General features: G+C 45.3%; 1 protein-coding gene across 1 annotated transcript in view; it reads right to left on the bottom strand.

Annotated features, from left to right (window-relative positions):
• cubn (cubilin (intrinsic factor-cobalamin receptor)) overlaps nucleotides 1-23,416 on the bottom strand; it is a 291,472-nt gene that overhangs the window by 190,508 nt on the left and 77,548 nt on the right. Inside the window, exons 24-27 of the mRNA XM_051929225.1 lie at nucleotides 21,362-21,522; nucleotides 16,823-17,004; nucleotides 13,024-13,180; nucleotides 11,458-11,639 (exon numbers count right to left, since the gene is read on the bottom strand). Of these exons, the coding sequence (XP_051785185.1) occupies nucleotides 11,458-11,639; nucleotides 13,024-13,180; nucleotides 16,823-17,004; nucleotides 21,362-21,522 (682 nt within the window). The remainder of the gene's footprint in view (nucleotides 1-11,457; nucleotides 11,640-13,023; nucleotides 13,181-16,822; nucleotides 17,005-21,361; nucleotides 21,523-23,416) is intronic.

Here is a 23,416-nt window from a genome sequence, read left to right as displayed (position 1 = left end):
ACCACAGATGGTTAAGGTCTGTAAATCTACAAAGCTTTGCCTTCTGATGAGTTAAATGAAGATCAGATCGGACTGTTGGTCAGGTAGGACTTCTGCTTTGTCCGGACCTCAGTTTTTGTGTTTCCGTCGATCGCCTCTGCTTTACACTTCCTGGTATTCTGATCTTCCCGGACTTCTCAGGGGCTCGCGCTTTCAGACTAGTTGGATCGCTGGTTGTCTCGCGACTTTTCCAGATCCTTTGACTCTCTATTTTTCCGAGAGTCCCCCCTTCCAACGGATATCACGTGTGGCGTCCTCTGTTTCGAATGTGTGCTTTTGGATCTCCACACCCAGCGTAACCCTCCTGCAGGTCACTTTGGCACGTTTCACACATCCAGCTGTGACTGGGCAGAGTAATGTTGGCGCCACAACACGGACAGGAAGCAGTCAGGTGTGTCGGTGGGCTATTTGTGACACGACATGACGAAGGAAGCCAGAAGCCCAGACCAACGTCAGGGTCTCTCAGACCTCTGCACCATGAAGAAGCATCCAGCAAAGCTCTAAGGGAGCAGACATCTGAACCCTCGAGTATTTAGACACATTTTACCCAAATAACTCATGAAAGGAGGAAACGAGGGGGCTGACAACTGAAACAATTCACCAAAAAGGAGGCTCCGGCCCACCACAATTACTCACATAAGCCCAAGAGACTCAGAAACGATTGTAGTATCAAAGGAAACTCCTCAATCACTTGACTCTGCTGTCCTTCTGTGTCACTTAAAATCGAGAAAAGCAGCTGAGGGGTCCGTGATGTCAAAAGGCGTCCGTCGAAATCAAGTTCTGGGCTGAGGATGGCATTCAGGAAAGAACGGCGCCACTGCGAATTACACAGATGTGGCTGACGTTATTTTGACAAGGTCAATACATTCAAACAACTGCTCCCCTTACATAATCTGTACGGTTATACTGTTGATGTCCTTGTGGCACCACTTTGTCATTTATTTAATTACTAGGGGGCACTGCCCCCTCCTCGCATCACTCGCCAACCCCCAGGCGGGCACTACACGTTAGCCACTTCACGGCTCTGCCACTCGCGTATGTCCAATTTAAACAGATTGTTATTTTCATGGGAATTGTCACATATGCAGGACAGAACATTTTACATTACAGCGAGTAATAACCAAAGTAAAAAATAGTCAAACGTAATAAATTGAAAGAAAATGATGTTTCATGTTGCGTTAGAGGCATTCGTCGTGTTATATGATTTCGTTCTGTTTGGCTTTGAAATGAACTTTCTAAACTTACACTTTAACTGTAAAACGTCAGTAAAAACAATATTTTGAGATAACTTGTCGTCAAGATCGCATTGAATTTTGATTCTGTGTTTGGACTTTCATCGTGACAACGCCGCGTATATCTGCCTGTTTCTTTCTCTCTAATAAATAAAATGACTTTTTCGAATGTTTGTCCCTGTGATTTATTAATTGTCTTTGACAAAGCTCTTCTAACGGGCAACTGTAAACATTTTAATATGAATGGCGTATCTCGATCTCCTTTGGTGTCTAATGTCAGATGGACTACGTTACTTTTCTTGTCGCCCGTTAAAATTTTACATGTCAGAATTGTTCGAATCCAAATAATCTTGTCGTATTGCATAGCCCATCACTCGGACATAAATTATGCAATTACATTACGATACGTCCTTCTATCAATAGTAATTCAGCGGGTGGAATAGCAGATGGTGTTAACGGTTGTAGATACCTAATAAAGTAGTCAGTGAACATATAGTGCCTTGATGTGTGGAGTACAGGTCCCAGGAAGTTCTGCTCAAGCTTTATAACACACTGGTGAGGCCTCATCTGGAGCCCTGTGTGCAGTTTTGGTCTTCAGGCTACAAAAAGGACATAGCAGCACTAGAGAAGGTCCAGAGAAGAGCAACGAGGCAGAGTCCAGGGCTACAGGGGATGAGTTATGAGGAAAAATTCAAAGAGCTGAGCCTAACGGCTGAATTAAGTTTAGGTCTTGTGAGGTCTGAATGCAAAATGGGAGGTCTGAAAATCAAGAGTCCACCTAATGAGGAGGATTTAGGAGTCACAGTGGACTCTAAGCTATCGACTTCTCATCAGTGTTCAGAAGCCATTAAGAAGCTAATAGAATGTCAGGTTATATAGCGCCTTGATGTGTGGAGTACAAGTCCCAGGAAGTTCTGCTCAAGCTTTAGAACACACTGGTGAGGCCTCATCTGGAGTCCTGGGTGCAGTTTTGGTCTCCATAAAGACATGGCAGCACTAGAGAAAGTCCAGAGAAGGGCGACTAGGCTGATTATGGGGGCTACAGCAGATAGAAAGATTATAAGAGCTGAGCCTAATGCTTGCCTTAACTTTAAGTCTTGTTAGGTCTGATTACACAATTGGTGGTAAGAAAATTGAGAGTCCACCTCATGAGAAGGATTTAGGAGTCACAGTGGACTCTAAGCTATCGACTTCTCATCGGTGTTCAGAAGCCATTAAGAAGGCTAACAGAATGTTGGGTTATATAGCACCTAGATGTGTGGAGTACAAGTCCCAGGAGGTTCTGCTCAAGCTTTATAACACACTGGTGAGGCCTCATCTGGAGTCCTGGGTGCAGTTTTGGTCTCCAGGCTACAAAAAGGACACAAGAAAAGGTCCAGAGAGGAGCAACTACATGGAAAGATTATAAGAGCTGAGCCTAATGCTTGCCTTAACTTTAAGTCTTGTTAGGTCTGATTACATAATTGGTGGTAAGAAAATTGAGAGTCCACCTCATGAGAAGGATTTAGGAGTCATAGTGGACTCAATGCTATCAACTTCCAGGCAGTGTTCCAAAGCCATTCACAGACTGTCAGGTTATATAGCGCCTTGATGTGTGGAGTACAAGTCACAGGCCGTTCTGCTCAAGCTTTATAACACACTGGTGAGGCCTCATCTGGAGTACTGGGGGAAATTTTGGTCTTCATTAAGGAGGACCTGGGAGTCCTAGTGGACTGGTCACTGTCTATGTGTAGGCAGAGGAGAGAAGTGATCAAAACATCTAATAGGACATTAGGTTATATAGCGCCTTGATGTGTGGAGTACAAGTCAGGGGAGTTTATCTTTAAGTAAATGTAAAGTATTACATGTAGGAGGTAAAAATGTGAGGTCTGAATACAGAATGGGAGGTCTGAAAACCAAAAGTCCACCTTATGAAAAGCACTTAGGAGTCGAAGTGGACTTGACAGTACAAACTTCTAGACAGTGTTCAGAAGCCATTCAGAAGGCAAACAGACTGTCTGGTTATATAGCGCCATGACGTGTGGAGTACAAGTCCCAGGAGGTTCTGCTCAGTCTTTATAACACACTGGTGAGGCCTCATCTGGAGTCCTGTGTGCAGTTTGGGTCTCCAGGCTACAAAAAGGACATAGCAGCACAAGAAAAGGTCCAGAGAAGAGCGACTACATGGGATGAGTTATGAGGAAAAGATTAGAAGAGCTGAGTTTAATGCTTGCATTAACTTTAGGTCTTTTTAGGTCTCAATACACAAAGGGAGGTCTGAAAATCGAGAGTCCACCTTATTAGAAGGATTTAGGAGTCGAAGTGGACTTGACAGTACAAACTGCCAGACAGTGTTCAGAAGCCATTAAGAAGGCTAACAGACTGTCAGGTTATATAGCGCCTTGATGTGTGGAGTACAAGTCACAGGAGGTTCTGCTCAGTCTTTATAACATACTGATGAGGCCTCACCTGGAGTCCTGGGTGCATTTTGGGTCTCCAGGCTACAAAAAGAACATAGCAGCACTAGAGAAGGTCCAGAGAAGAGCGACGAGGCTGAGTCCAGGGCTACAGGGGATGAGTTATGAAGAAAGATTAAAAGAGCTGAGCCTAACACTTGAATTAAGTTTAGGTCTTGTGAGGTCTGAATGCAAAATGGGAGGTCTGAAAATTGAGAGTTCACCTTATGAGGAAGATTTAGGAGTCACAGTGGACTCTAAGCTATCGACTTCTCATCGGTGTTCAGAAGCCATTAAGAAAGCTAACAGAATGTTGGGTTATATAGCTCCTTGATGTGTGGAGTACAAGTCCCAGGAAGTTCTGTTCAAGCTTTATAACACACTGGTGAGGCCTCATCTGGAGTCCTGGGTGCAGTTTTGGTCTCCATAAAGACATGGCAGCACTAGAGAAAGTCCAGAGAAGGATGACTAGGCTGATTATGGGGGGCTACAGCAGATAGAAAGATTATAAGAGCTGAGCCTAATGCTTGCCTTAACTTTAAGTCTTGTTAGGTCTGATTACACAATTGGTGGTAAGAAAACTGAGAGTCCACCTCATGAGAAGGATTTAGGAGTCATAGTGGACTCAATGCTATCAACTACCAGGCAGTGTTCCAAAGCCATTCACAGACTGTCAGGTTATGTAGCGCCTTGATGTGTGGAGTACTCAGTCTTTATAACATACTGGTGAGGCCTCATCTGGAGTCCTGGGTGCATTTTGGGTCTCCAGGCTACAAAAAGGACATAGCAGCACTAGAGAAGGTCCGGAGAAGAGCGACTAGGCTGATTCAGGGCTACAGGGGATGAGTTATGAGGAAAACATTTGAAGAGCTGATCCTTTACAGTGATGAAGAGGAGACCTGAGTGAAGTGTTTAATATGATGAAGGGAATTAGTCCAGTGGATCGAGACTGTGAGTTTAAAATGAGCTCATCAAGAACACGGGGACACCAACTTGGGAAGGGTAAAAACCATACAAGCATTAGGAAGTTATTGTGCACAGAGAGAGCCACAGACACGTGGAATGAGTGACCAAGTAGTGTGGTGGACAGGGGGACTTTTAAAACTCGACTTGATGTTATTTTAGAGGAGCCAAGTGGACAGGACTGACGAGTTTTTCTTGGGCTGAACGGACTGATCTCGTCCAAAGTGTTCTGATGTTCTCAAATCCCTCATCACAATCCAAAAGTCACACTTTTAAACGAGAGGGCAGAGTTTCAAAATGGCAAAAAAACAAAAAACACGCAGTGTCGGATGGTTCAGGTCAGGATGTGTCATCCCTGAATGCCTTCACGTTTTTTACGTCAGATGTCGTGCAACTCCAGTGGAAGATGGTAAGGTTTGCTAAAGGAGTAGGGATGCTAGAAATGGAAGTACAAAAATAATGTTCACATTTGTAAAAAGGTGACAGAAAGAAAAAAAACAAACACACGAATGAAGTCTTTGAGGTCCCAGAAAGGACACGAAGCTCATCCAGAACTTCCAAAAATGGTGGTGCCCACAATAAAAACAAAATGGAGTTGTGGTAAACTATTTCTACAAAAAAAACAAATGTAAGAATAAAATTCCTTGGTGTAAAAAATGACCCAGCATAGACGCGCTCTTTGGTGTGCCCCCTTTGGCTCTGCCCAGCTTCCCTCCTGTAACGTGCCACTGGATTTCAGTTCCTGCTGTTGAGGCTCCTTAAGCGCTGACTGCCTGTAAAGCCTGACACAACTCAATTTAGACATAAAAAACTGTTTTTGCTCCAAATAAAGTGTCCTAGGAAACCAACACAAATGGCACACATGGCCCGGCTCCAGCACTTCACTCCTGTAGTGCCAAAGAAAACTGTGCCGCTCGTAAAGTGGATGAGATCACCGCCGTTTATGGACAGCAGACCCAGCGTGTGGAAATTACATATAATGAAAAGACGAAAGCACAGACTTTGTAGCGGCTTTGCCCGCTTGGTCACTTCTCAGGCCTGCCCGCGTCTGTTACTGCAGTACAAGTTGGTAGCGGGCTGCCGCCTTTTTATTGTTAGCAGGTTGAAAACCCTTATTTGCTATAGGAGCTCATGTATCAAAGTCCTTCACACGTCCATAACTGGCACAAGCAATTCCTGAGTGGCTGCTCAAAGACCCTCCTCCATGAGAAATGACCGCCTTAGAGTCCAGCAGCAGACCCCGCCCCCCACGGCGCCACTCCATTGACGGGCCAATCACGTTGCACCCACCCACACGACTGCATCAGTCATGCTAATAGACACGCCCAGTCATTTGCATATTTCTCGTTCCAAACTCAGCAGGGGCATCAAAGATAATTAGCGACAGAAACAAGAAGATAACGGATGAGCAACAGTTCAGTCCGAAAAGAATTTCATTAAAGAAAGGAACAGAAAATGAAAACGACGAGAAAACGAACCTGGCGCACTCACTTCGTGCGGAACTCGACTTTATTTGTTTTGTGTTGTGGTTTGGACCTCATTCACTTCAGTTACTGTTAACAATTTACGATGCCAATGTCGTTATGTTGGCTACATGCTTGTGCGATGTTCTGTTTGGACGTACATGGCAGTACCCCCGCGTCCATGGTCTGTCTGATGTCACCTTTATTTAAAATGCCAAGATGTCTGACCTGATTAGTAAACCAAACCTGAACGTTTTTCATTATCTCTTTCTAATTAATAAGCAAACTGCTGTCACTCTGAGGCAACTCAGAAGAAGTAGAAGGGCTGCTGTGGTGGGGTGGGGAGAGATGTTTGAGTGGCAGCTGGCTGGGCGGGGCTAAACAGGTTTATGGGGTCCTTATTGTCACGAGTACAGCGCAGAGTGACATTCTTACATGCACTCGCTAATTAAAATGTAAACTGATGTCACTTTAAGGCGAATCATAAGAAGTGGTGAGGCTCGGCATTTGAATGACAGGCAGCTGGGCGGGGCTAAATGTTTGAGAGGCCATCACATGGGTGGGGTAAGATGTTGGAGTGGCAGCTGGCTGGGTGGGATGAGATATTTGAGCATCAGCTGGCTGGGTGGGGCATGATGTCTGAGTGACAACTACCAGGGCGGGGCTAGATGCCAGAGTAGCAGCTGGAAAGGCAAGACAAGGAGTCTGTACGTCAGGACAGAAGCGGCAGTAGGCTGGATCTTGCTAAATGGGTTTATGGGGTCCTTATGGGGTCACAGGTGCAGAGCAGAGTGACATTCTTACTTCCACTTGGTAATAAAAATGCAAACTGCTGTCACTCTGAGGCAACTCAGAAGAAGTAGAAGGACTGCTGTGGTGAATGACAGGCAGCTGGGTGGGGCGAGATGCTTGAGAAGCCATCACATGGGTGGGGCTATATGTTTGAGTGACAGCTGGCTGGGTGGGGCTATATATTTGAGTGACAGCTGGCTGGGTGGGGCTATATGTTTGAGTGACAGCTGGCTGGGTGGGGCTATATGTTTGAGTGACAGCTGGCTGGGTGGGGCTATATGTTTGAGTGACAGCTGGCTGGGTGGGGCTATATGTTTGAGTGACAGCTGGCTGAATGGGGCTATATATTTGAGTGACAGCTGGCTGGGTGGGGCTATATATTTGAGTGACAGCTGGCTGGGTGGGGCTATATGTTTGAGTGACAGCTGGCTGGGTGGGGCTATATGTTTGAGTGACAGCTGGCTGGGTGGGGCTATATGTTTGAGTGACAGCTGGCTGGGTGGGGCTATATGTTTGAGTGACAGCTGGCTGAATGGGGCTATATATTTGAGTGACAGCTGGCTGGGTGGGGCTATATATTTGAGTGACAGCTGGCTGGGTGGGGCTATATATTTGAGTGACAGCTGGCTGAGTGGGGCTATATGTTTGAGTGACAGCTGGCTGGGTGGAGCTATATGTTTGAGTGACAGCTGGCTGGGTGGGGCTATATGTTTGAGTGACAGCTGGCTGAGTGGGGCTATATATTTGAGTGACAGCTGGCTGGGTGGGGCTATATGTTTGAGTGACAGCTGGCGGGGTGTGGCTAAATTCCAGACTAGCAGTCGGAAAGGCAATACAAGCAGAACAGAAGCAGATGGTTGAGTGACACCTGACATGGTGGGGCTAAATGGGTTTATGGGGTCCGGTCCTTATTGTCACAGGTGCAGAGCAGAGTGACATTCTTACTTCCACTTGCTAATAAAAATGCAAACTGCTGTCACTCTGAGGCAACTCAGAAGAAGCAGAAGGACTGCTGTGGTGAATGACAGGCAGCTGGGTGGGGCGAGATGCTTGAGCGGCCATCACATGGATAGGGTGAAATGTTTGAGTGGCAGTTGCCTGGGCAGGGTGACATGTTTAAGTATCAGCTGACTGGGTGGGGCTAGATGTTTGAATGACAGCCAGAAAGGCAAGACAAGGGGGTCTGTATGGCAGGACAGAAGCAGAAACTTGAGTGGCAGTAGGTTGGATGTTGCTCAGCAGGTTTATGGGGTCTTTACTGTCACGAGTACAGAGCAGAGTGACATTCTTACATGCACTTGCTCATTAAAATGTAAACTGATGTCACTATAAGGCGAATCATAAGAAGTAGAAGGATTGTTGGAAGCGCAGAAAGAGGTGGCGAGGCTCGGCATCTGAATGACAGGCAGCTGGGCGGGGCTAAATGTTTGAGGGGTCATCACATGGGCGGGGTAAGATGTTGGAGTGGCACCTGCTTGAGTAACAGTCAGCTGGGTGGGGTGAGATATTTGAGTATCAGCTGGCTGGGTGAGGTTAAATGTTTGAGCGGGTGGCGATTCAAGGTGTCTGCATGGCAGGACAGAAGTAGATGCTCGAGTGGCAGTTGGCTAGATGTTGCTCAACAGGTTAATGGGGTCAGAGCAGAGTGACACTTACTGATCAATATGTCACTTTAAGGCAAATCCTAAGAAGCAGAAGGACTACTGAATGGCAGGCAGCTGGGCGGGGCTAGGTGTTTGAGTGGCAGACAGAGGGGCGGGGCTTACATGCCTGCGGAGCAGTCAGTTGGAGTGACAGCAGGTTGGGTCCTTGGGTCCTTATTGTCCCCTATAGAGTGTCCAGTGTGATTTGTGCTTGCCATATGCCAGCACTCCCCAGCCCCTTCGTAAGAGGGGTGTCCGCACGAAAACAGGACCCACCATGATAATGATAAAGACGAGGAAGAGCAAAATCAAATTATGATAACAAAACACGTGTGACGTAGAACCCCGAAGCCCTAAATCATGAACTCTTCTCACCAAACTGTGTCTTCAACTGGCAGTCGCCCCCGTTTTCTCCTCCTTCGGCTGCTCAGATTGTGTCTGCCAGGCCTGACTTGACAGCTCTTGTACTGTCAATAGCACACACCTCCACTTATATAGCGCCTTTAACAGTTACACTAAGTGCTACCCGCTGCCCCCTCCCTTCCTCAGCTCCTGCCTTGGCGCCCCATGAATGAGGCAGACTGGCATCCCGTCCAGGGTTGTCTGATCCTGCTGATTGGGCTGAGCAGGCCTAAGAAACGTCTGGTGGCTTCCTAGTAAAAGTCAACAGAAACAGACACAGGCTTTACAAAGGGCGTCACCGTTATCTTCCACCCGTTGTTTTGGAGCCCCTTTTGTGTAAAACCTTTGCTTTGGGCATCAAAGAACCAAAGGAGGAGAGGCAGCTAAGCCGCGTGTCCCCAGATTTTCTACACCCGTCTTTGTGGTGAGTGTGACGTGATGGTGACAGTAGAGGGATTTTAGTCTGAGGCCCTGTCACTGTCATGCCATCTCTTCATCCCAGCCCTTCGTGTGGTCACAGCTAACATTTCTCAGAGCTAAACACAGATTTTCTTTCACACAGATTTCAGTCACACAGATGAGACAAGACAGGTGACACCACAGAAACATGGGGGACACTCCCAGTCCATCTGTGTGCTGGACTGGCAAAGCAGAGGGCACAAGCTCCTAGCTCAGAGACACCGAGAGAGCAACACATCACGGGGTGGTGAGGAGTGTTCTAGAACAGGAGCAGACACATCAGGAAAAGGAAACAGTAAGTGAAGGAGTCAGGCCTACCAGGAAAGGCACTATAGTCACTAAAGAATGACAGAAATACAATCATTAATGACGAAAGATGCACCAACATTTAAACTTGGACTGGCTGAAGGCTGAAGGGGAGGACAAGTGACATCAACTCACACATGTGGTGTCATCGAGGGCTGATGAGCACGTGGACGGACATCAAAGCCAGCGCCTCACACGGGAAATGACGATAAAAAATACCAAAAAAAAAAAAAAAAAGGCCATTCACAGACGAGGAGAGTAGAAATGTCATCAGCCTGGCAACGCCAGACAACTCATAAGAGAAACAAATACAGCGTTGGCAAAGGACTGGCAAGCTGGGGATCTCCAAGAGATGCCAACGCACAACTGAATTCTCGGCTAACGGGGACAGCGGGTGACGTGTCAGAAACAGCAGACGAGAAACGAGACTCACTGTGGGGAACTGAAAAGTCGCACTGAACTTGAGTGAACTGCAGCCGACACAGCACAAGATAGACAGATAGACCGGTGAAAGGCACTATATAATGGATAGATAGATAGATAGATAGATAGATAGATAGATAGATAGATAGATAGATAGATAGATAGATAGATATGAAAGGCACTATATAATAGATAGATAGATAGATAGATAGATAGATAGATAGATAGATAGATAGATAGATAGATAGATAGATAGATAGATAGATAGATATGAAAGGCACTATATAATAGATAGATAGATAGATAGATAGATAGATAGATAGATAGATAGATAGATAGATAGATAGATATGAAAGGCACTATAGATAGATAGATAGATAGATAGATAGATAGATAGATAGATAGATAGATAGATATGAAAGGCACTATATAATAGATAGATAGATAGATAGATAGATAGATAGATAGATAGATAGATAGATAGATAGATAGATAGATAGATAGATAGATAGATAGATAGATAGATAGATAGAGTGAGTTGTGGCTCGGTGGACTGGGCCAAGCCGTGATGACCCCTTCCTGATGGTGCTGTTCATGGTGACTGGCTGAACCCGCCTCTACTCTTCATTGTAACAGACATCACATCATTACATGTGCCAGGTGACAGTGACTACCCGCTCAGACCCTGGCACCTTATGGCTTCCCAGGTCCCCCGAGCACACAGGAGAGGCGCTACAATGCTGTGCGAGGTGGGAGCGCCATTGGACGCAGAGGACAGGCGCTGGATGCGTCAGGTGGGAGGCTGCTCTTCTAGCCAATGAGGTTCTGCAGCATTGTGATTGCATATGTATGAGGTTCATTAGCATAGCCCATGTATGTTGTTTCAGGGTGGCATCTGGGTGGGTCTGAGGCCTGATTGCTTGTGCCCATCTACAGCATGATTGTGATTTATAGAAACAAGCATATGTCAGGTGTTATTAATCCAACTTTTTGAGGACATTAGAGGGTCAGCTCAAGTTGGACAGATGGGAGACAAAGTCAGAGAGGCGAGATTGTGTTGGTTTGGAGAGATGCTGGGGATATTGGGAGACATCTATCCATCCATCCACCCATCCATCTCTCTCTCTATCTATCCGTCTGTCTGTCTTGCATGAACAATGTCATTTCACTCCTCACCACTGCTGAGTTAGTGCTGCCCACACAAGCCTCATCAAGGACCTCTCCTCCTCCTCTCCTTTTGCTGACCCCAATCCAGCATGCGCCCCCTTGCCCACCACAGTCGCTCAGGTCCGCCGTTTACCTTGACGTAGTCGTAGTTGCAGTAGGGCTCCATGCTGAAGGCCGTGAAGGTGTAGTTGATGGTGTTCCCGACGGTGGCCTCGATGGTCCAGTTGCAGTGCTTTGAGTGGGGGTACAAACCCGGGTAGTTGGGACTCTCCAAGACGCCCCTGTTGAGACCCCTGATGACGACTCCTTGACAGACTGAAACAGAAGAAGACATTTGATTTTGTTTTCTGATATTTTCATAGGAGGCTCACTGACAAACAGAAGGCATGGAATTCAAAAAACGTGAGGAGGAAAACATCACTGAGGTGACCAGAGAGAGCCAGTGAGATCACGAGTGTCACCAGTTGGGGTCTTGAGGTGTGCAGATTTCTGTTCTGCTCCTTATATTTGGTGCCTCTGTTCATTTTTTTATTGTTTTTTAAATTACTGTGTCACCTCTGTGGGTGCCAGGAAGGAAGGACAGCATCCTGCCCAGGATAAAGGAAGGATTCTTATACGGTCAGGGGGCCATAATGGATGAACTGAATGAACAGGCAGGCCGGGAGCAGTTTGTGTCCCCAAACGGTAGGTGGCAGTGTTCCTCAGGGCTAAACCCAATCAGGACACCTGCAGTGTGGCTTGGGAGTTGGAGTCCAGAAATGCAGCCCTGTCGGGGTCTTTGGGGACCACCAGAGGGTGCTGCCAGGAGTGTTTCAGAAACCCTGGGTACAAGACTGGAAGGAGTTCCTGGGTCGACTTTAAAAGAAAGCCCACCACCGCACTTAGACGAGTCATAGTGGGCAGCGCTCTCTTGGGGGTGGAGGTAGTGGGGGGTGTATTTCTGCTGGTCTTCTGGAGAAGAAAGTGTTAATGACAAGCAAAATCATAGATTTGAACCTGAGACTGGGTTGGGTTTACTGTGTCTGTGGTTTGGGGCTCAGTGGCGCCCTCTTGTGGCTACACCTCATTATAGCTGTGCCAGTGCTCTGTCCCGGGCTTCAGGCCCCCATCAGGTTTGTTCGTTTTGTTGTCCCTTGTGTATTGTTTTTGTAATCCCCATTACTGGATGGGTTTTTGTATTTCTTCAGCTTCACAGACACTGCACACTCGTTTTCAAATTTCTCCTAAGAGACCAATGAAGTGACAGGGATGGTCAGGGGTAGGAACTGAGCCTTCAGCCTTGTGCCTTACAGTAGCACCAGCCCAGACGTCTGGACAGCAGACCCCCAATGCAAAGGCACTACAGAAATACATCCATCCATTTTCCAACCCGCTGAATCCAAACACTGGGTCATGGGGGTCTGCTGGAGCCAATCCCAGCCAACACAGGGCACAAGGCAGGAACCAAACCCGGGCAGGGTGCCAACCCACCGCAGGACACACACACACACCAAGCACAAACTAGGGACAATTGAGAGTCTCCAATCCACCTAACCTGCATGTGTTTGGACCGTGGGAGGAAACCAGAACACCAGGAGGAAACCCACGCAGACACAGGGAGAACATGCAAACTCCACACAGGGTACAGAAATATAATGTAATATTATTGTCGGCATTATTAACAGCACTAAAGTCAATGCTGACTGAGAAGACCACCGACCTTGACTGTAGACTGCCACAAATCCCCCGGCCCCGATGGAGGCGTCCGTCCGCAGCTTGACGTACAGATTTTCTCTGGAGGATCGAATGGGCGCCGGGATTTGATTACCACAGAGTTTGGCCAAGAGAGGAGAGTTGGAGCTGTTGCCGTTGTACACCTGTAGGTGAAAGCAAACGTGCATCTGAAATTCTCCATTTAACACGAAACACGCAGGGTCTGACGGTGGTCTTAGTGCCCACCCATATGGCTGACAATTCAGAATTCATTCAGATACGACACTTGTGTCCTAATAATGAGGAGCTCACTGCTGAGTACGAGTTTCATCTTTGGGGAGTCTGCTTTTAAAATAAGAGTGGACAGAATTCACTTCTGTGCCCCATGGCAGTGCCCACCACTCTTAGAAGCATCACGCAGTGTTTACCTGTGGGGCTGAAAACCATCTGGATGTGGTGGTTGCTTGTCTTGTGGGCACAGATTTGCCACCTGACTCAGGTCTTCAGACGCCCCAATCCCCCGAACAATGTACACTTTTAAAAGACAGAAAAATATAAAAGGCACTATATGGTGATAGATAGATAGATAGATAGATAGATAGATAGATAGATAGATAGATAGATAGATAGATAGATAGATAGATAGATAGATAGATAGATGTGAAAGGCACTATATGATAATGATAGATAGATAGATAGATAGATAGATAGATAGATAGATAGATAGATAGATAGATAGATAGATAGATAGATGTGAAAGGCACTATATAATAGATAGATAGATTGATATGTAAGGCACTATATAATAGATAGATAGATAGATAGATAGATAGATAGATAGATAGATAGATAGATAGATAGATAGATAGATGTGAAAGGCACTATATGATAATGATAGATAGATAGATAGATAGATAGATAGATGTGAAAGGCACTATATGATAATGATAGATAGATAGATAGATAGATAGATAGATAGATAGATAGATAGATAGATAGATAGATAGATGTGAAAGGCACTATATGATAATGATAGATAGATAGATAGATAGATAGATAGATAGATAGATGTGAAAGGCACTATATGATAATGATAGATAGATAGATAGATAGATAGATAGATAGATAGATAGATAGATAGATAGATAGATAGATAGATAGATGTGAAAGGCACTATATAATAGATAGATAGATAGATATGTAAGGCACTATATAATAGATAGATAGATAGATAGATAGATAGATAGATAGATAGATAGATAGATAGATAGATAGATAGATAGATAGATCCGCCCATCATGTTCCTTGACACACATCTGCTAAATGATTGGCTGTATGAGAGTCCTCAGTGTCATTGTGTCACACAGGGGATGTGCAGCATTGTTCATAACGGCACTCAGTTTTGTCTTCATTCTCTCCTATGCTACGACCTCCAGGGGGTCCACAGTGTGTCCCATACCTGAAGCTGCCTTTTCCATTAACTTGTTGGTTCGGGGGGCTTCACTCAAAGTGATGTTACTGGCCTAACTCCCCAAACCGGCCATCACAGAGTTGTACCACACATGAAGGACATCACTACCCTCATTAAAGGAGTGCCGTCTCCTAAGAATGAAGGGTCTTCCCTGGTGTTCCTTTGTCAGGTCCCCTGTATTCTTCTGGTTCTTTGTGTGAAGAAACACCTTCTGACTTGGCTAAAGATTAAAGAGCAGTCCCAGTGAGGCGTTATAAAAGCATATTGCTGTAGGGATGAGGAAGCCTCCATGGCGTTTCTTGACACCCTTGTTCTGTTTAATCTGTCGCGTGATGGCCCACCATAGAGAGGATCAGGACCTCTTTAAACTGGAGTAGATTTTCTGGATTGCTTATGAAGGCCCTCAGGTTTGTTCCTCTTCTCTGCTCCACCACTACCTCTGGCAGGTCTCATAACTGAGCTGTCCTTCTTAATCAGCTTACTGATTTGTGGGCCTCTTTTGAAGTGATGTTACCACCCCAGCCCTCCACACTGGTAGAACGTGTAAAGATGTGATTCTTAAGCTTTTTTGAGTCACGGACCCCTTTAAGAATCTGATGAAAGCTACGGACCCCCCTTCCCCAGAAATATTCACCTGTACGGTGACTCCTATTTTTCTTGCTGTTCTTTTTTCCACAGGTATGTAACTGACAGATTCGGCGTAGGCGAGATAAATACTTTCAAATAAAATCACGTGAGGAAGTTCACACGAGAAAAATCAACAGTCCTGGGCTGCATACTGAATATAAATGTTCATTTTACCTGACTCTCAAGGACCCCCTGTAATACCATCCATGGACCTCCTAGGGGTCCACGGACCTCAGGTTAAGATCTACCCACACTAAAGGAGTGGCATCTCCTATTCAAATAGAGTCCACTTCGCTCTTTCTTCTCCAGTTTGTATGTGTTACTAGACCACTCCAGCCTGTCACTGATGCGGACCCCCAAGTGCTTGTAGGAGTGCTCCATCTCCACATCCACTCCCTGAATGGTGACCAGGCTCTTTATGGTAGCACTTTCTTAGTTTTGCTGATGTTGAGTTGCAGATGATTCTCAAAGCGCTTGTCATGGCTTCGTCTCAACACCCCCCTTTGTGACGAATCATCCAAGAATGTCTGCCAGTGATGTGACCAGCTGCTCTGTTTCTAGTCAGGTGGGCAGAGTGAAGACCAAAGCAGACAGGCCTGTTCCTTGTGGTGCTCCCTCAGTCCTTGAGCCTCTCAAACTGTGTGCTGGCCAGATAGCCCATTGTAATTGAATGTCATAGGTGTCCCCATCTGCCTGTCCCTTAGCTTAGTCCTTAACTGTCCTGACTGGATGGCACTTTAGGCTTCGGAGAAGTAAAAAAAAAAAATAAAACCCGTCACCTTCACAATGCTGCCAGCTTGGTCCACACGTTTGAGGAGCAGACAAACAACTAGATGCTGCGTTGGTCCCAAGTGGTCCTTCAAAAGAGAGAACTCCTCAATTTCAGGCCCGGCCTCTCGAAGCCTCTTCATGATGTGGGAGGTAAGAGCCATGGGTCATGAGGTGAAGGGATGCCCACCTTAATATGCAGGATTTCTTTTGCAGCAGCACTTTCTATTTCCTTAGTGACAGACTGGATGGGTGGCAGAGGACCCCATAAAGCTGGTCAGCAGAGGCCTTAAGAACTCAAGGAGTGACTCCATCCTGGTTTTTGTCAATTCCTATGTGTCACCTCCTTCCTTGCTCGAGACCAAAGAGAGCCCAGACTGGTAATCACAGGGGGACTCGCTACTGGCCATACCAACTGACGTGGGCAGTATGGGCATCATCTTCTGTCACTGAACCTCTTCAAATCGGAGCAGATTTTCTGTGGTGGCTGCTTCTACATGGTGCCATCCTCCTTTATGTCAGTTTTTAGGAGGCTTCCCCAAAACCACTTGAGCAGGGTCTGGTGGGTCCACCTGGTCCCCTTAGTGATATTTCAATTTCTGCTGGCTTATGTTTTCCAGCTCCAATATCCAAACTCTTAGCTATGGACACTCAATGGCTTGAGTGAACTCAGTAAGTGGCACGTAAAGACAATAAAGGTTAGGAACACTATCGCATTTGCTGTCCCTTTGTCAGCATTTCAATAACTGCGTAGTGACACCAACTCCAGCCACAGGATGCAACACACGTGCAAGGCGCTATACTCCTTCTATGGTGACACATAATTCATTCCCTTTTACAGTTGAAGTGTAAAATGGCAAATAGCAGTGCCAAATCTGAACTTGACTTTGAAAGAAGAAGACCCACCAACCAACCAACCGGCCGCCCGGTGCCCACTCACCTCCAGGAAATCGTAATTGCAGTTGGTGCTCGACTCCAAATGGAAGACTTCAAAGCGAAGTTCCTCCTGACTGCCGCCACTTGCCTGTAGAATCCAGTAGCACTCGGAGTTGGGGTGGTACGGCAGGGGGTAGTTGGGGGAGGTGAAGCTTCCGGAACTCGTCGTCAGAGTCCCACCACAACCTGTCCACAAAACATGTTGGCATGTTAAAGACCCTGTTAAGGGACACGGCGGACAACCATTTCACTCTTCGTGGTTAACTTGAGGTCCCCTGTATCTCTACAACAAACCAAGGGTGGGCGGGAGAGCCAGCAGACTTCACTGGGGATAATCAAAGAGAGAAGAAGAGAAGATGCGTGACACGGGCAGATAGAAGGTGGAAGTAAGGAGGAAGAAGAATGGAGTGACAAGGGAGAACATGAGTGCTCACTTCCATCACCACTGCAAGTTCACTTCGAAAAAGCCAAAGCCGTCCAATGGAGTCATCTCGAGAACTTGACCTGCTCATCGATATTGGATCAGTGGGACTGTGGAGGTTATGAGTGAGAAAAAGAGGATGGGGCTAAGAACGGGTGTGGACTACGTCACCAACAACATGGCATCCCAGCCAGAATGGATAGCTGCTTACCTGGCTGGGAAGCCTTTAGAATGGATGGACATGGATGGAGGGGCATCTAGGCCAGATTGGTTGCTGGTATCGTTCCCAGCCAGTAGGCTCTTATAAAGGAAGTACAACGGGAGATGTGAATTCCCCCAGTACACTAGATGGCAGCACCCCCTAGTGAAGCTCCCATTTGTGAACCCACAGGGGATCATGGAAATTGTAGTCCCAATGGATAGTACTTGGACATTGCTCTGACCTGGGGAGGTTCAGCCTGACCCAGAAGTGCTCCTTGGTGGCAGTGATGTTGTGCTGAAGGTACTTCTGGGTCCTGGTTGAAAACGAGCTCTTCCGCTGCCCCCAGGGGAGTCAGAGATGGAAGTAACGTCAAGGGAAAGCTCAGCTGGGAGCAGTGGAGGAGAAGAAAAGAAAAGAAAAGAAAAGAAGAGAAAAGAAAAGAAAGGTTTTTATTTTATATTCTGAAAGGTGAAGAGTCCTGTATAAGGGATTGGGGGCAAATACAAAATACTTTATTTTGAACCCGGCACTTGTGTGTCTAGTGGTGCTGAGGTCTTCAGGGCTCTGCTGTGCCCCCTATAGGTCATAACCTCCACTCAAGTTCTGGAAAAGCTGGAATGGTGGCTACAACACACAGGCAGGATGGGAGTCTGAGGGGCAACGTGCGGACCACTCGGCGGAGTTCATACGTCTCTTTAATGGCTGATTTGTGTGTTTTTGATTCTTTTGTTTATGTTAATATTTTGATCTTGTAGTGAATATGTTAATATGTTTGATTGTGATACTAATATGTTAATAATGTTAATATGTTTTATCATGTCATTAATATGTTAATACAGTCATATGAAAAAGTTTGGGACCCCCTGTCAGCCTACATAATAATGGACTCTCCTTTCAACAATAAAGATAACAGTGCGATGTCTGTCATCTCCTAGGAGTACTGCGGTGTTTTTAGTGACGCAGTATTTAGTTGTATGAAATGAAATCAAATGTGAAAAACTGGCTGTGCACAAATGTGGGTCCCCTTGTCATTGTGCTGATTTGAATGCCTGTCACTGCTCAATGCTGATTGGTTGATGAGCTCGTTAAGCCTTGACCTTCATAGACCGGTGTGTCCCATCATGAGATATAAAGGGATTTAAGGTGGTCAATTACAAGTTGGGCTTCCTTCCCTTTGACTCTCCTCTGAAGAGGGACAGCATGGGATCCTCAAAGCAACTCTCCAAAGATCTGAAAACAAAGATTGTTGAGTCTCCTGGTTTAGGGGAAGGCCACAAAAAGCCATCTCAGAGGTTTAAACTGTCAGTTTCTGTAACTGTAAGGAATGGAATCAGGAAATGGAAGGCCACAGGCACAGTTGCTGTTAAACCAGCAGGTCTGGCAGGCCAAGAAAAATACAGGAGTGGCATATGAGCAGGATTGTGAGAATGGTGACAGACAACCCACAGATCACCTCCAAAGACCTGCAAGAACATCTTGCTGTAGATGGTGTATCTGTACAACGTTCTACAATTCAAACATCTGTATGGCAGGGTGATGAGAAACAAGCCCTTTCTGCACTCACGCCACAAACAGAGTTGCTTGTTGTATGCCAATGCTCATTTAGACAAGTCAGATTCATTTTGGAACAAAGTGCTTTGGACTGATGAGACACAAATTGAGTTATTTGGTCAGAACAAAAAGTGCTTTGTATGGTGGAAGAAGAACATCGCATTCCAAGAAAAACACCTGCTACCTACTGTCACATTTGGTGGAGGTTCCATCATGCTGTGGGGCTGTGTGGCCAGTTCAGGGACTGGGGCCCTTGTTAAAGTCGAGGGTCAGATGAATTCAACCCAATATCAACAAATTCTTCATGATAATGTTCAAGCATCAGTCACAGAGTTGAAGTTACACAGGGGTTGGATATTCCAACAAGACAATGACCCAAAACACAGTTAGAAATCTACAAAGACATTCATGCAGAGGGAGAAGTACAATGTTCTGGAATGGCCGTCACAGTCCCCTGACTTGAATATCATCGAAAATCTATGGGATGATTTGAAGCAGGCTGTCCATCAAATTGAAGTGAACTGGAGAGATTTTGTATGAAGAATGGTGAACAATACCTCCATCCAGAATCAGACACTAATCAGAGGCTATAGGAGGACAGCGTCTAGAGGCCAAAAGGAGGCTCAACTAAGTATTGATGTCATATCTCTGTTGGGGGGCCCACATTTATGCACCTGTCTAATTTTGTTATGATGCATATTGCATATTTTCTGTTAATCCAATAAACTTAATGTCACTGCTGAAATCCTACAGTGTCCATAAGTCATGTCAGATATTAAAAGGAAGTTCAGCCAATGAGAAACAAAAAATCCAAAGAATTAAGAGGGGCTCCCAAACTTTCTCATATGACTGTATGTTAATATTTTTGATCAAGTTGTTAATATGAGGGCAGCACGGTGGCGCAGTGGTACCTGTCTTGCTGCTGTTCCTACTGGTGAGCTGCGTGTTCTGCTTGTCGCACTGTGTGTCGATCATTTAAAAGCCTGTACAGCTGCTGTCCTTTGGTCTCACTGCCTTGTCTCGCGGGACATCAAGGTGTCTTTCGAGAACATCACGTCTCATCTCCCACCCAAGATTTTTTTTTTTATAATAGAGACATATATGTATGTATGTATCTCTATTAGGTGGCACGGTGGCGCAGTGGGTAGCGCTGCTGCCTCGCAGTTAGGAGACCTGGGTTCACTTCCCGGGTCCTCCCTGCGTGGAGTTTGCATGTTCTCCCCGTGTCTGCGTGGGTTTCCTCCGGCGCTCCTGTTTCCTCCCACAGTCCAAAGACATGCAGGTTAGGTGCATTGGTGATCCTAAATTGTCTCTAGTGTGTGTTTGTTATGTGTGTGTGTGTGCCCTGCGGTGGGCTGGCGCCCTACCAAGGGTTTGTTTCCTGCCTTGTGCCCTGTGTTGGCTGGGATTGGCTCCAGAAGACCCCTGTGTTGTTAGGATATAGCAGTTTGGATGATGACTGACTGACTTATTAGTAATAAAAAACTACAGTCAAATGTAAAAGTTTGGGACCCCCTCTCAGCCTGCATAATAATTGACTCTCCTTTCAACAAACAAGATAACAGTGGGATGTCCGGCTCCAGCAGACCCCCGTGACCCTGTGTTAGGATATAGCAGCTTGGACAATGGATGGATGGACTGTTAATATGCTAATATTTTTGATCAAGTTGTTAACAAGCTAATATTTTTGATTGTGTCCCATGTGTCTTGTTTGTGATTCCCCAAGAGGCCAAGCCAGGCCTGCCCATCGTCACGTGGGTTTGTCTTTAGGCCTATGAAGGCTGAGGAAAGCCCACAGCCCCTTGCGGTTCATTGAATGCGCTGGCATTGGCGAGTTTCTCTAGTGAAGAACGTTATTGTGGATTTTTTTAAGTGATTTCCTGAATTTTCTGCCCTCTGTTGTCTTTCTTTTGACCATTCTTGAGATTTTCTTTTACTCGGATTGCCTTTGTTGTTTCAGGCAACTCCTTTTGTCTCTTGCACTCATTCTTTGAGTTTATTTTTGTAAAACGACTTTTTTCTTTTAGTTATAAAGATTCTACGTGTGCCATTTTGTTGCAGGTCAGGGTTTGACGGCCCCCTCTGTAGTGGTCATTGGGAGTCATTGTGCTAAGGAACTCTCAAGTTGTTAACATCTATGAGCCAGTGGTGTGACCAAAGCATCTGTAGGTGACATGTAAAGTAAAGAAGGGTAAAGAAAATTAAAATCACGTGTGTACAACTAATCTGTAGCATACAAGGATGCCCCCTGTAAGGCACCGGTAAACGGGCCTCAGCAGTCCGCAGGGTCCTCCACATCCTCCTCTTTCTGTTAATTCCTGCTGTCACACACAAGTCACCGCTGCCAAGTTCAGAGGGTCCTACTGTACCTGTTAAGGTGCCATCCCAATGGGCCATGAAGCCTCTGTAGGTGGAGGTCATATCCGAGCGGAATTTGATCCACAGTCTGTTGCTGTGAGACATGATGATAGGCGGGGTGGTCGTGCCGCAATATCGGCTGGTCAGAGGTGACGTCTCATATCCTCCATCTCTGCAGTACAGAAAGGACAAGTGGGTCACAATCAACAGCAGGTGACATCAGGGAGTCTGGGGTGGACCTGCAGTGAGGTTTCTGAAAAGGCTTTAGAGGACCCGGATGTCATCTCTTATGATTATTCAATTCTTCAAACTCAGCAAGGGCCGAGACCTCAAAGCTCCAGTCCAGTCCCGAAACTGAACAACAGGCATATGGCCTTCACAAACACAAAGGAAAAGGGCAAACAAAAACCGAGAGATTCTTTAAAAGATTATTTAAGAACTGAAGCAAAATAAGAGCAAAACTGAAAAAATTGCTTCGAGACCAAGGAGGCACAAAAACAGACAAAACCAAAATGTTAAATTAAAAAGTTCAAAATCCTAAAAAATGTCAAGAAATCCAAAAAAATAACAGAAAAAAAAACAAACACCACGAAGAGCATTCAGAGTAGAAGAAGAACCAAATGATAGATAGATAGATAGATAGATAGATAGATAGATAGATAGATAGATAGATAGATAGATAGATAGATAGATAGATAGATAGATAGATAGATAGATAGATAGATAGATAGATAGATAGATGTGAAAGGCACTATATAATAGATAGATAGATAGATAGATAGATAGATAGATAGATAGATAGATAGATAGATAGATAGATGTGAAAGGCACTATATAATAGATAGATAGATAGATAGATAGATAGATAGATAGATAGATAGATAGATAGATAGATAGATAGATAGATAGATAGATAGATAGATAGATAGATAGATGTGAAAGGCACTATATAATAGATAGATAGATAGATAGATAGACAGATAGATAGATAGATAGATAGATAGATAGATAGATAGATAGATAGATAGATAGATGTGAAAGGCACTATATGATAGATAGATAGATAGATAGATAGATAGATAGATAGATAGATAGATAGATAGATAGATAGATAGATAGATAGATAGATAGATAGATAGATGTGAAAGGCACTATATGATAGATAGATAGATAGATAGATAGATAGATAGATAGATAGATAGATAGATAGATAGATAGATAGATAGATAGATAGATGTGAAAGGCACTATATGATAGATAGATAGATAGATAGATAGATAGATAGATAGATAGATAGATAGATAGATAGATAGATAGATAGATAGATAGATAGATAGATAGATAGGTGTGAAAGGCACTATATAATAGATAGATAGATAGATAGATAGATAGATAGATAGATAGATAGATAGATAGATAGATAGATAGATAGATAGATAGATAGATAGATAGATAGATAGATAGATAGATAGATACTTTATTAATTCCAAGGGGAAATTCACAAATGCCACAGCAGCCAAGCTGAGGCCGAGAGACGAGGGGCCGGGAGAGAATTACAAACCTCTAACCACTCAACAGAAATGGAGAACAAGCAGGGGAACGGAGAAAAGTGACAACAGTGACATCAGTGAGAAAACCAACAGAAACTCTTAAGATCGAGATTCTGAGACGGGCCTCCCATCTCATTACTGCCACGAGTACCCGCGTGTGGAAATCAACATGCCGCCTACGTCTGCCCCTTTGGAATTAGTGCCTGTCCTGCTTTTTGTTTTCTCTTAATTATGAGGACAGTGACCTCGCTGCGTCACCATTGGGTGTAGTTGACTTGATTCTGGATGCTGCTCTTCTATATTTTGGTTAAATAATAACCAAAGGGGCGCCCCAATGCCTTGGGACATCAGCACTTCTGCCACACCCAGAAGTGCTGGGGGGAAGAGGATCAGGGACACCTGGAGTGCTTCCAGGTGTGCAGCTGGCACTTCCGCCACACGCGGAAGATTGTCAGGAGGCATCTGGAGCACATCTGGGTGATTGTAAAAGGGGCCGCCTCCCCCAATTTGAGGGGC

Source organism: Erpetoichthys calabaricus, chromosome 6 (genome assembly GCF_900747795.2).
Source record: "Erpetoichthys calabaricus chromosome 6, fErpCal1.3, whole genome shotgun sequence".
NCBI lineage: Eukaryota > Metazoa > Chordata > Cladistia > Polypteriformes > Polypteridae > Erpetoichthys > Erpetoichthys calabaricus.
This window is presented reverse-complemented; position numbering and strand designations above follow the sequence as displayed.